This window comes from Rutilus rutilus (assembly GCF_951802725.1).
Source record: "Rutilus rutilus genome assembly, chromosome: 5".
In the NCBI taxonomy this organism is placed as follows: Eukaryota; Metazoa; Chordata; class Actinopteri; order Cypriniformes; family Leuciscidae; genus Rutilus; species Rutilus rutilus.
In genome coordinates, this window is record NC_140213.1 from 7225450 (window position 1) to 7240234 (window position 14785).

The 14785-nt window shown below is 38.9% G+C and overlaps 1 protein-coding gene across 4 annotated transcripts in view; it reads right to left on the bottom strand.

Moving 5' to 3' along the window:
• Positions 1–14785, bottom strand: part of nectin1b (nectin cell adhesion molecule 1b) — a 253867-nt gene that overhangs the window by 18837 nt on the left and 220245 nt on the right. The window contains exon 9 of one of the 4 annotated variants that reach the window (XM_084408892.1): positions 4819–4928. The exons of 2 other annotated variants lie outside the window; for them this stretch is intronic. In XM_084408892.1, coding sequence (XP_084265018.1) covers positions 4819–4928 — 110 coding nt within the window. Of the gene's footprint in view, positions 1–4743; positions 4929–14785 lie in introns of all 4 variants that reach the window. One more of the 4 variants, XM_084408893.1, reaches the window with a different exon arrangement.

Here is a 14785-nt window from a genome sequence, read left to right on the forward strand (position 1 = left end):
CTAATCCTTCAGAAATAATTCTAATATGCTGATTTTATTGTATGTTATTATTAATGCTAAAAACAGTTTCTGCCACCTAATTTTTGTGAAACCAGTGATAATTGTTTTTTTCTTCAGGATTGTGTGATGAATAAAACATTCAAATGAACAGCATTTATTTAAAATAGAATATATATATATATATAGAACAAATGAGCAACCGTGATAGTGACGCGATAACATGTCACTAATGTCAGTTTGATGGGGTAGCCTACTTAAAGATGATGGGCCCTATCTTGCACCCAGCGCAATTGACTTTGTACACCGACGCATGTATCATTCCTATTTTGCACCCGCGCAAAGCGGACTTTTCCCTCCACAGAAGCACGTCGGTTAACTAAGAAATACACTTGCGCTCCCCGGGGCGGTTCAGCGCAAAGAGGAGGCGTGTTCCGGCGCAAACGTTCCCTCATGCTATTTTACAGGTTTAGAAAACAATTGCGCCACTGACCGAAAAAAAAAACAGTTTAAAGTCAGTGACGCGTTGCGCATGTTATTCATATGCTATTTTAAGGGTGCATGCTTGGCCTTAATCAATGTAGCGTGCACAACGCGCATACACTTTGATTCTCTCATCTACACACAGACGCAGCAGTTATCATTTTTGCAAATCATACATTATTACGAAAGATAAATAGATAGATAGAAAGATAGATAGATCCATCCCCAACGTCCCTGACGAGAACGTCGGTCTCCTCGGCTATGAACGGCTCCTGGCGTGCGCCTGGCAAATCCGCCGTTATAATAGGAATCCGCTTTAGAACAAGCGCGCCTGCTCTTAAAGGGAATGTGAGATGTCGCTCTGATTGGTTTATTTCACGTTACGCCCAAACCACACCTATGAATAATGAAGCTACTTCAGACCAACCCATTTTATATTTGCACCAGGCGCAAGAGTCATTTATCCCGCTGGGAAAATAGCAACAGCGCCAAGACCCGCCCACAAAGTTACTTGCGCTTTGCGCTTTGACACTTGCGTTTCAGATCGTTAAAATAGGGCCCGATGTGTTTTGATGTGTCATTTTTTTTCAGTCAAAAAATTATAATTTCACTGTTTAATATTAGAGACAGCTATAAGTTAGCTGTGACTCTTTGATGCTTTAAAATGCATGATTTTGTATGATCATCCCAACACAGCAACATAGGCTTAACCAATGGAGTGAGTGTGAGGTTTGGCCAACAAATGGCAGACAAGCAGATTATTCGTATATATATATATATATAGCTAACTTATAGCTGTCTCTAATATTAAACAGTGAAATTATAATTTTTTGACTGAAAAAAAATCATCTTTAAGTAGGCTACCCCATCAAACTGACATTAGTGACATGTTATCGCGTCACTATCACGGTTGCTCATTTGTTCTAATTAGAATCTTTAGTATTTAATCACATGTAAGACAGCTACTTAACATATGGCAATTTAAATTGCAATTAACCAAACGTCCACTCATATATCTCTTCCAAATCCTCATTAAACATAGTCTTCCATACTTAAAGTTATTGAATAATATATAAACCATTTGCAGCAATGTAATCAATCTCAGCTGTAAAATCTGACGATTCCCCAGATGCATGATAATACAGACTATACCAGACTTCTGGACTTCTTGTTTTGGACACAAAAGTTCACTTATAAAACCAAATATAAAGCCTTTTCCAAGCTTTCAGACAAGTTTGTACTAGCGATGCAGTTTTGATTTTAGCATTGTGTATAAAGCATTGTGTTCAGCTTTTAAACATATTTATTACTGGTTTACTGGATAATGATTGATTAATATGATTAATACAAATATCTAATCAGCCAATCACATGGCAGAAACCCAATGCGTTTAGGCATGTAAATATGGTAAAGACAATCTGCTGAAGTTTAAACTAAGCATCAAAATGGGAAAGAAAGTTGATTTAAGTAACTTTGAACGTGGCATGGTTGTTGGTTCCAGACAGCGTGGTCTGAATATTTGAACTGCTGGTCTACAATCATCTGTAGGATTTACAGAAAATTGTAAATATCCAGTGAGCGGCAGTTCTGTGGGATAAAATGTGTGTGTGTGTGCACACTATAACAAAACTACTTTAAATACTTTTTTTGTGCTTATTTGTTTAAACTAATAATAATTTAAAGACATTAGAACTTAATGCATGTTGTGTGGAAATACCTTTTTGACTCATAGGGCCCTATCTTGCACCCAGCGCAATTGACTTTGTACACCGACGCATGTATCATTCCTATTCTGCACCCGCGCAAAGCGGACTTTTCCCTCCACAGATGCACGTCGGTTAACTAAGAAATACACTTGCGCTCCCCGGGACGGTTCAGTGCAAAGAGGAGGCGTGTTCCCTCAAATGCTATTTTGCAATGCAAACGTTCCCTCATGCTATTTTACAGGTTTAGAGAACAATTGCGCCACTGACCGAAAAAAAAAAACAGTTTAAAGTCAGTGGCGCGTTGCGCATGTTATTCATATGCTATTTTAAGGGCGCATGCTTGGCCTTAATCAATGTAGCGTGTGCACAACGTGCATACACTTTGATTCTCTCATCTACACACAGACGCAGCAGTTATTTTTGCAAATCATACATTATTAAGATGGAAAGATAGATAGATAGATAGACATTTTATTATAAAAGCATACATCTAGCTTACACATTTACCCAAATTATCATACGCCTGTTTAACCGAAGTTAATTTGGGTGTGTTTCTCCATCCCCAACGTCCCTGACGAGAACGCCGGTCTCCTCGGCCTTGAACCGCTCCTGTCGTGCGCTTGGCAAATCCGCCGTTATAATAGGAATCCGCTTTAGAACAAGCGCGCCTGCTCTTAAAGGGAATGTGAGATGTCGCTCTGATTGGTTTATTTCACGTTACGCCCAAACCACACCTATGAATAATGAAGCTACTTCAGACCAACCCCTTTTAGATTTGCGCCAGGCGCAAGAGTCATTTATCCCGCCGGGAAAATAGCAACAGCGCCAAGACCCGCCCACAAAGTTACTTGCGCTTTGCGCTTTGACACTTGCGTTTCAGATCGTTAAAATAGGGCCCATAGTATGTTGATATGCATATTATATAAGTATTTTGTATTCAGTATTTCATGTTTATTTTGTGTTTATGTAATGCAAAGACATACATTTTCGAGCCTGTAAATACCTTTTGGAGTTCATTTTTAGTCATTTTTGATTTTGTAGCTTATTGCAAGGTTACTGGTCATTTTAATAAATAAATAAATAAATAAATAAATTCATTCATTCATTCATTCATTCATTCTTGAACAATATCATAATATTTCGAAGGTCTACTTTAAACATTCTAAAAACTATAAGTAACCATTACCGGGTTTACGTAATCAGATTCCAAAAATGAAGTACTTGTAATTAGATTATATTACGTTTTAAAATACTTGTAATCAGACTACAGTTACTTTATTGATTACATTATTGCATGTTATTCTCACAATGGCAGTAAAGTATACATAATTCATTGATTCTACCTACTACTATTATTTATATATATTTGACATTTTCCTTTCTAAAAAAGCCTATACTGCTTATATACATTCAGAAGTTCTTCCAGGTTTGTGGAATTGCACACACAGACCAGCCACTGAAGACTGAGACCCACACAGCTTTTGATCACTGGATTTACAGAAATCACTTAACCTTTAAGAAGTTTATTTTTTTATTTTATTTTTAACACCGCAGCATTGCATATCTAATAAGCTCCTGGCGAACAACTTTTTTTTTTTAGTAAGTGCTTAACTTTGAATAATATATATATATAATTCAAAGTTAAGCACTTTGCTTACTTTGTTAAATTAGAAAAAAAATGTTTTGTTAAAAATGTTAAATTAGAAAAAAAAAAAAAAAATATATATATATATATATATATTTTTTTTTTTCTAATTTAACATTTTTATGATTTAATTGCATAGCTTTTCATTAAACTCACAAGCCACTGCAGTTCCACCATAATCCCCAGTCTGGGAAACCCTGGCATTATGTAATATTTAATGCACTTCATGTTGTTGATAAAGAATGGAATATATTTTCTATCTTTTTGTATGTTTATATCAATATGGTACAAGATTATCCAATTCAAATCAATGTGATAAACGAGTTAGGTTAAAAGTAATGCAAAATAGTCAGATTACATTACCTTAAATGTGTAATGTAATGGATTACATAACTAACAACAGTTTGCCTTGTAATTTGGAATCAGTAACTGACTACAATTTGTGAGTAATCTACCCAGCACTTTAAGTAATTTTGCAACTACATGTCAACTACCAGTCATTCGAATTTTAGACTGTCTAATATCTGCTAACACTTTATTCTGATGGTACCCCAACATACATTCTACTGACTATAAATAACTTTGCCACTGCATGTCAACTTATTTCACTTACCCGAACCCTATACATAACCCTAACCTAACAGTTTACTACAGTCTTATTCCAATGAGAGTGACATGTTGTTTACTTATTAGTTACTTATAGTTAGTAGAATGTCTAAACTGGACCATTGAAATAAAGTTTGATAAAAATGTCTTGGACAATATAAGAGTGGATAGATAGATAAAGGTAAAATGAAAACAACAGAAGAAAGTAAGCACAAACAGGAGACACAGAGGGAATTTAGTGCTCAGTGTGAGAGAGTGAGGGACAAACAGAGGAAAAGAAACATAGGAGTGCATCAGTCTGTGTACCTTGAGGCCAGAGTCATAGGGGGAAAGGCCTACAATGGCATGCGTTAGTGTGAGCTAGGCTGGATGGTTGCGTACTCGACAAGGTCCCCGCCAGTGTGCACAGAGCTTCGTGGGCTGGGAGAAGATGCCAAAGCTGCAGTGTCCAGTTCCGCATACTGGACATCACAATCCTTGTGACCAGAATTCTGGAGATAAGAGAGGTGGAGAGGATGTATGAGGAGTGGAGCTCAAAAAGAGACAGAGAGAGAGAGAGCGTAGAGGAGAATGGAAAGAGAGAGCTGTCACTCCATTCTGAGAACACACAGACTCCAGGTTAGTGAAATGAACTTCACTGAGGAGTCCAGTCATACAACCTTTTTTTTCCTTTTAACTAAAACCTTTTACTAAAAAGGCCATTTTAACTGAGGGTGAATCTCACAAAAAAAAGCCTACTTTTGTTTCATTAAGATTTATTTTGCATTATGACACTTTTAATTAAGCACATGTTCTCCCCAGTTCGTCATTACCGTAACGTGAAGCATCAGGATGTTTTCTTTCTTTCTTTCTTTCTTTCTTTCTTTCTTTCTTTCTTTCTTTCTTTCTTTCTTTCTTTCTTTCTTTCTTTCTTTCTTTCTTTCTTTCTTTCTTTCTTTATTCTTAATGGTGATTATCATTAGATCTATATCTCATTATTGTATACTATGCGTGTATAGAGTTATTTTTACTCTCACAATAAAAAAATAAAAAAAGCAATATACTGTTTATTTTTTAGCACACTCAACAAATAATGTTATGTATATTTACATATAAATAGTTACAAATACTTTACAATTTTAAATGCTACTTTATATCCCACTACATTAATGATAATGATTGTTTTTTTGGGGTGTTTTTGTGGGTTATGAGAATGGGGGAGGGGAGTTGCTTAATTGTCATGAAAATATTCTATACAAATATAAATTCATATAATTATAATTGTTTGTATATAATTATATAATAATTAGTAATTCTATAATATATGGTTTACATTCACAAAATATACTAAAACATACTGTAAAAAGTTTTCATGAGAAGGTAATTCTCATACAGTAGTAATTGTCATACAAATTATTATATATATATTTTTTTCACATTATAGTACTTTTTAAGAATCACGATAATGATAAATGCATGGTTGAAACTATGAAATTCAATAATGAAAAAAAAAAAAAAAAAAAAAACAAATTATCTTACTGGTCCTATAGAAGCACACTATTTTCATAATCCAAATATATATATATATATTTGTTTGTTTGTTTTTTTGAGTTAAATATGGCCAGGGCATATATATTCTTGCCAGGTTTTATGAGATTCACCCCCACATTTATGGCTTGTGTGCTGATAGTGAGTCCAACAACAGATGCATTTGTATGCACTTAATTGTGTGAGTAATATTTTAAGCTCTAACAATGTATATATATATATATATATATATATATATATATATATATATATATATATATATATATATATATATATATATATATATATATATATATATATATATATATATATATATATATATATATATATATATATATATATTGTCTCTGTAAATGACAGATTCTTTCATTGCTTCTGTGTTGGTATCACCATCTTGACTCAATGACTGCCTTCTGCCTCTACAGCTGTTAAATCATGTAGTTCAGGCAATATGGCCAGACTCCTCCACTGAAGTGACATGGAAGAGCAGAGATGAGATGAATGGACAGACATTATGAAGCATGATAATGATAACACAGAAACCAGAAGTGGCGATGTTTTCATATAAAGAGACAGATGGCCTGGCGTGTAACCGATAAATCAATCAAGCTAGAACAAACAAACATGAGCCTGTGTTCAAAAGGGCCAAGGACTCGAACACAGCTCCTCAAGGTTGAACAAAAGACAATCAATGATGTGAATCTGTAAGATGACATACAGCGGCCCAAATCGTATTTGAACAATGAATGCCATTGCAGCACATTTCAAAATATTACTTATTTAAAATAATGTAAATGTTCTATCAATGACATTCAAACATGCGTCTTAAATGTCCACATGCTGTACTCTTTGGGTCCACTGTATTAACACATATATAACAAATGTAAGACAAAACAATTCTTAGACATGAGCAGGAGAGGACAGAAGGTAAAAATATGTATTTCATACATCAATGACACATGAAGAACAATAATGACAAAGCACCACAATCAAAAATAATCAGCCGTTCATAAACTGCTTAAAATCTGATATAAAAGAAGACAAGCATAACATGAAAACAAAATAAACACACACACTAAATGACAAACTTAAACGCAATCGCGGAACCTAAAAACAATTGGATAAGATGAGATGGCAATGTTTTGAAATGATTCAGCCCATGAAATGTTTATGAGACAACTTGAATCTCATAAAAAGGTCATTATCTGCTTTGTTCTGGCCACAAATTGTTGAATTGTAATAAAAGAATTCACAATCTTCGAGTAATGCGGCGGGTTTCACCCGCAGGCCGCATTAATGTGACGGCTCTTCAGCCATTATCCAATCACTGCTGAGGAGCTAATGAACACTCTGGTGGAATTCTATAATCTCTCAGTGGTGGCACTTTATATTCATACTAGGAGCATAAACTGTCATCTTCCTTTATCATTACTTTCCCTTCGTTTTCTGGCGCAGCAGGATTTTCACTTCTGCTTTGACAGTTCCTATCCTCTTTATATCCCATAGTTCATGATACCATCTAGCAGATAATTGTTTTATTCACATTCAAATGACAAACTCCCCCATCTGAGCGATGTTGCGGCGGAGGAAGGGGCTTGTAATCTTCAGTAATTCACTAGGTTTGTAAGCCGGTGTCATTGTATGCGAACAGATGCTGTAGATATTGGTTTTGATGTCTCGGTGATAGTAATGCAAAGGGATGTTGAGTGTAAGGTATCTCCTGTTGGCGGTGCTCTTTGTGAATAGGAGATGAGATGAGCTCTGCGGTATCTGTGTGGTGTGCCTTTGGTGCAGTGCTGTGAGATGGCGAGAGTGACTCCCTGGCCCTTTCTGCTTAAGATGACAAAGTGAACAGAGAGCCGAGTTGCCTCCACCCCTGCTTTTCCGTCCTTGGAGTTCAAGAGGCTTTAGGAAGACATGGGCTGCATCCCAATTCCAATCCCCAGTCCCCCCCCCCCCCAAAAAAAAGAAAAAAAAAATCAAGGGGAATTTTGAATGACATTTTTGTTCTTTTAAAAAGGCAAAACTATTCAAACAAAAGTGAGCAACTGAATCCCTTCATGAATTTCCTAGCAACAAAGGCTGTTACGCCGTGTGTCCACCAAAGCATTTTTTTTTAGCCAGCTGAAAACGCCTGAGTTCTTCTGAAAATGCCAAGCTGTGGGCGCATCTGTGGCATGTTTTTTTTTTTTTTACATAGAGACCAAGTGCCAGATTTACTAAACAGGAATAATGAGAGCTCAATTCCAAAAAAGTGCCGATGGGAGTGGAAAGTTCTGTGCGTGATATACTGACGACGCGCACATTAAAGGCACACTATGTAATTTTTCGCCACTAGAGGTCTTTTATTGAAAACAAAGGCGTAGCTTGATGACACCTTGATTTTGCAGAATCATGGGAGTTGTTGTTATCACCTCTACAGACGGTAGAGAATATGACAGGATGCGGGCAGAAATCATATTCATGGATGACTGGTGATATATTAAAGATTTATCAACGTTACGAAAGCCGTTGGAGCGGAAAGAGGCCGCTGGAGTGATTGCTAATGAGAGACTCGAGAGCAGGGAAGCTTTTATTATGCCGGAGACGCTGCTTCCGCTTCTTCCGGTCATGTGTATGTGGAGTAACGCAGCGCTGTTTTATCATATTAGATACATTTGAATGTGTTGAACGTTGTTATAATGCTACTCTGTGCATTCGCTTGGCGGCTACTATATGAAACACTTGTTGCACGCTGCAGTGAGCTAGATCGATATTAGGTATGGTAAAACATGGCACTCGCGGTAAATCAAGAAAACGAGATTTAAACAAAAACTGTGTTGAGCTGTATAACAATTATTAGTTTTCTGTCGATTAATGTATCCAAACAGTTGCTCACCTGTCTAATAAAACACATAATATATTATCCATGTCCTGGTTAAAACTGCTTATTTCTCTGGATTTAAACATTCTTAGAAACATTTGGGATAATGTAAGTACACAACTCAACAAAATATGTAACACTGTTCTAGTGGTTTTTGGATTCAAAAATTGTACATAGTGTGCCTTTAAGGAACACAGATGCAGCTGGATCATTTCCATAATGACCAACGCAATCTACCAAGAGCAGCGCAAATTAGCGTCTGGTTTAAGACAAATAAACCGAATTGTGTTGCGGGATTCCTTTAAATACTCTCCTCTTATAAATTTTGCGTCTTAAAGGGAAACTCCTAAAATGCATATGCAAAACGAATTAGTCACTACGTGTCTTTAGTAAATCCTGACCGTTTTTTAACGCCAAAAGAGGGTTTGTGCTGGAGCAAGCTGTTAGCAAATCTGGCCCCAAGCCTGTAATCTTGAACATTCCCCCGACCAACGTTTTTTTGTTTTGTTTTGTTGTTTTTGATTTAATAATTATGAACCAAATGCACACTTCAGAAGATCTAACAGCTGGATTCACCAAAGTTTGCGATGTTCACGAAATTACTGATTAAAGAAAGACACTTTAAAACCTTTTCTCATATACGGTTGACATTATTTAAGTTCTTTCTAGTACTTTATCAGGCTTATTTTTAACAAAGACCATAAAGTAATGAAGACGGAGAATGGAAGCTTGGCGTTGACAGAGCTTTCAAAACAAAAGCCTGCTTCTGATACTCATCCATAGACACTAACTTTAAAAAAAAATTATTTAAGATTTAAAAAAAAAAGTCCACTAGAATTAAATAACTAATTTAACTAAAAATAAATCAATAATAACACTGACATTTTTGCTTCTATTGTCTGACTAAAGCTCACTAAAGCTGCATATGATGTAGGGGATGACATCCATATCCATCGCAATACATATTCGAGTAATTCATACCCTGTCAATGCTAAAACAGCCACAGTGGTTTTTAAATAGTTTAAAAAGATTAAGGAATGATGAATCATAATGTAATTAATGTTAACTGTATTTGTCAAAGGCATACTGACATATCATCTTACTACGCACTCAAAAGTATGCAGTTTCCCAAAAACCAGTGAAGTACATACTTTTAGTGAATAGTAGAAGTATGCAAATTGGAATTCAGCCCCAGTCACTGAAAATAACACAGGAAGTGTTACCTCAGCATCACTGTAGAGCCATTGGTGGCTAGTGAGGTGCGTGAAGTCTAAGAAATTTGATGTTGATTATTTGAGACCCCATCTGAAATGGCTTTTCAGCCACACACCAATCACTTCTGCAATGTTTCTGCCCTTTTCAACAATTGAAGTGCATTCCAGTGAACACAATAGACATGCTGGGATATAATGTATTGTTCTTTCTCTGCATGTTGAAAATGTATATTGATGTACTGCAGTGTTACAAATAAAGATGTCATACATATATTGAATTAGATTATATCTCTGCTAGCATGGGCACTTTGAATCCTATAATATAGAAATTATGCCACTTTATGCTCTCATATAAATGCTACTACTGTTGTGTAGTTGTTTAATTAGGGTTTTACAGCCCATATTACATATAGCACAACACATCTAGCAAATCTTTTCTTAGATATTGTCAGTACAGTCACACTGTTGTGAGTTAGCAGCACCGCAGGCTCCGCAGCAATAGTTCTCCACTGTTCATTAGTACAATCATCTCCACAGTCCCTCAAGTATACACTCAACATCATTAGGACACACTGTAGCTGTATGATTTTAACAGGTAATTTACAACACTTCAACACTCTTGCTAGCATGTGAAAATTCACAACAATGGTTTCTTTTGACTTTAGATTCTTCTGTTCCCTTTCGAGGGAACTCGCGCTGCGTCAAGAATCGACACATTGGGGAATGCCTTCAGCATGACGCGTCTGAAGCCCGTATGGTACTAGTCCAATCTCGATTGGTGTTGCGTCATTACGTCACTCATGACGTCGCATGTGACGGCGATGCGAACGCTATAAAAGGAAGCTGGATCACAATAGCGTCAGCTTTCTGGTCTTCAGCAAGCGTTCTATGTGCTGTACTGTCTAATTTGGTGTTGTTTTGTCTGAAAGTCACAATATATCATCCCTCATCCCTCTATATATATACACATTGCAAATAAAGTAAAACAATTCAGGCAGTGTGCGTCCCCTTGCCCACGCTATTTGAGCGAGGGTGACGCACACTCGCTTTGTGTTGTTTGTCTGGGAGTGAAGCATGCACGGGCAGCGCTCGAGGGTGCTGTCTGTGCAAACTGTGATTTGCTGCCTCTCAGGACGCTCCGCTCCCTCCTAGCCCTGTTCGATGAATCAGGCCAGGCTCGCATTCCCCATGGGTCGGGACCCGCGTCTGTCGAGGCAGCACAGCGTCTTCACTCATGGGGTTCGCAGATGGAGCTGGTGGATGATGTTGAGACAGCTCCGGCCCTTTCTCAGCAATCAGTAGCCAGCTCCATCGGTTCCGTTCAGGAGTCGGAAGCCCGCTCTGCGGCTTCTTCCGCCCAGAACGAGGACACGGTGCTCTAACTATCTGGCTCTGAGGAGTTAGATATTTTGGGCATTGAGGCAGGAGAGACCTCGCCACCTCACTCTCCTGCCTTCGAGGAGCTGCTGGAGGTTGTGACCAGGGCAGTGGCTAAATTAAATATTGAATGGCCATCTGAAAAGCAGGAAGTGACTTAAAAAAGTAAACTCGATGGGCGCTTCCTGCAAACACAGGCTGCGACTGTGATTTGCTGCCTCTCAGGACGCTCCGCTCACTCCTAGCCCTGTTCGATGAATCAGGCCAGGCTCGCATTCCCCATGGGTCGGGACCCGCGTCTGTCGAGGCAGCACAGCGTCTTCGGTCGCAGCCTTCGCACTGGAGCCTCCCTTTCTTCACTGATCTCCACACCGAGGTGCCGAGATTGTGGAGTAAACTGTTCTCTTCCTGATTATTGAGCCCCAATGTTCATTTATATTCATCAATTGTGGGCTCAAAGGAGAACGGTTATGGGGTGATGCCGCGGGAGGCATGGGAGGACCACCATCTCTCTTGGCACATCAATTGCCTGGAGATGTTGGCAGTATTTCTGGCTCTCAGACATTTCCTTCCGGACCTCAGAGGCCATCATGTTCTAGTACGAACAGACAATACGTTGGTGGTCTCATATATAAATCGGCAGGGGGGCCTGAGATCGCGCCCTCTATGCTGACTGGCGCACCAGGTTCTTCTGTTGTCCCAGGACGAACTTTTCTCAATCAGGGCAATGTTTATTCCCGGGGACAAAAATGTGGGGACAGACATCCTGTCGAGGATGGGACTCCTCGGCATCCTACGAGCTCCCATGGGACTGGACGCCATGGTGCAGGCGTGGCCGAAACTCTAGAGCCCCCTCCACAAGGAAACTGTATGCATTAAAATGGAATGCATTCACTTTATGGTGCAGAGAACATCAGTTGGACCCAGTGGCTTCAGTGCTGGAGTTCCTCCAGAGTCGCTTCTCTGACGGGCTCTCCCCGTCTGCGCTTAAAGTCTATGTGGTGGCCATAGCTGCCTTCCACACGCCTCTAGGGGTGGGCACTTTTGGGAGACACCCACTTATAATACGTTTCCTTCATGGAGCTAGGAGGATGAGGCCTGTCGTCCAGACCAGGGTCCCCACGTGGGACCTGGCAGTGGTTCTCGAAGGGTTATCCCTGGCACCCTTCGAACCTTTGGACGAGGTGTTCGAGAAGTATGTAACCCTGAAGTTAGCCTTCCTGCTAGCTATCACGTCCCTAAAAAGAGTCGGGGACCTGCAGGTGCCATCTGTTGCTCCCTCTTGCCTCGAGTTCACTCCTGGCAGAGTGAGAGCCATTCTCCACCCTAGACCCGGTTATGTGCCTAAGGTACCTACAAATGTAGCACAGTCTATAATCTTGCAGGCATTACATCCTCCACTGCATGTGTCGGCTGATCAAGCTGAGCTACATCTATTATGCCTGGTCCAAGCTCTGGAGGCCTACGTACACAGGTCCTCGGGCTGGAGGAAGTCGGACCAGCTGCTTGTGTGTTTTGGGTCACCTAAGAAGGGTTCCCCTGCTTCTAAGCAAATTATCAGCAGATGGATAGTAGAAGCTATTTACTCAGCTTACGAGGCGTGCAACTTGCCTTTGCCTCTCCTGATAAGAGCCCACTCAACTACAGGACTGGCATCCTCTCAAGCCCTGTTAGTAGGGGTTTCCCTTCAAGAGGTCTTCATGCCGCTGGCTGCACCTCCCCATACACCTTCATAAAACATTACAGTCTGGATCTGCCCTCTACACCTGGTTCACAAGTGCTCTCGTCTTGAGTGTGCCATATTGCTTCACACCAGGGCGTGTACTACTCACCGCAGTGGGCATTTCGTAGGTAAGAAACCTGTTAAGAATAGATTTTTATCAATTATGAATTATTTCTAAACTGAAAACTTTTTTGGAGAATGTTATTCAAACTTTTATTACTTCACATCTAAACTATTGTAATTCCCTTGATTTTGGTCTTCTTCATTCATCATTTTCATGCCTTCAGATGGTTCCAAATGCAGCTGAGAGGCTGTTGACAAGGGCAAAGAAATATGACGTCACCCCAATTTTAGTCTCTATCCATTGGCTTCCGGTCCACTTTAGGACCCAATTGAAGATTTTGATGTTTGCTTTTAAAGCACCATCTTGGCTTAAAGATCTTCTTATCCCCTATACATCTACCTTTAAGATACTCTGACATGGCATTATTTGATGTCCCACGATCACGCCAAAAACCCCTTGCTTATGGAATCAGCTGCCACTTAACATCCGCCTTGCACCTTCAATTATCGTTTTTAAAACTAGGCTGAAGCCGCATCTTTACTCCCAGGCGTTTTAAGTATTCTTTATATTGTTTTCTGTATATTTGTGTATATTTGTATTTTTATTATAGCTTTTAGCGTAGGTTCTACCAGGCTATACTGCCACCTCATTCATTCATGCTAATATGTCTGTATTATTTATTTCTGTTTTCTTGTGATCATGAAATATTTTTATAGCTATTCTGAGAAAGTAAGTTATATAGACTTTTTCTTAAGTTATATCAAGAAACAATAACACAGAAAAACAATAATACTGCATGGCCTCTGTGGGCTTATGTATGTTTGTATTAGTGTTACTGCAATTCTATTTGGTGCCTTTACAAATCACACATACTCAAAAAGTCTGAATTTAATGCACAATTTATTCAAAGTGACTAAAGCTTTAAAAAAAAATGAGTTGAAAAAAGACTGGAAATCTTGGTTGTTTGTAAATGTTTCGGTTACATTCTACTGTAGGTGCATCACACTGTGTTGTTTCTCTTTGGTAGCGACACATTTACTACCAATAAAGAAATCCCAAACAACAAAAGCCACATCCTTCAAACACACTGCTAGTGCATTGCTGAGTTTAAAGAGAATGAGACTCACGATCATTCCACAGCCGTGTCATGTCGTCAACGCAAACCTGACAAATGTGACATTTTCACACACAATAAGCCCAACAAAACTGTAAAAGATGACAAACAAGCAGCCTATATTGGGCAGGAGATTGTGGCTGTTGAAGAGAAATGTGGCACAGAGTTCTAGAGAAGCAAATGCATCCAATATAACACAGCCTGCAAATGAGAGTATGGGGCTGAAAGACAATGCAATATGATGTAGACTGTACAATATGTCCACACAGGGTTGCTGGGTAACTAGTGTCTTAATTGCCCTGCACTGTAGAGCACCATTATATGAGAAAGAATGAGGGGGGTAGTGACCTGAAGAGAGAAGACCTCAAAGCAAGGACGACCAAGCTCAGTGTGAAGAGCATTAATATTATATTTAACCAAGATTATGTGTTTGGTTTGCTGTGGAGTTTGTGGCACTATTGTTATT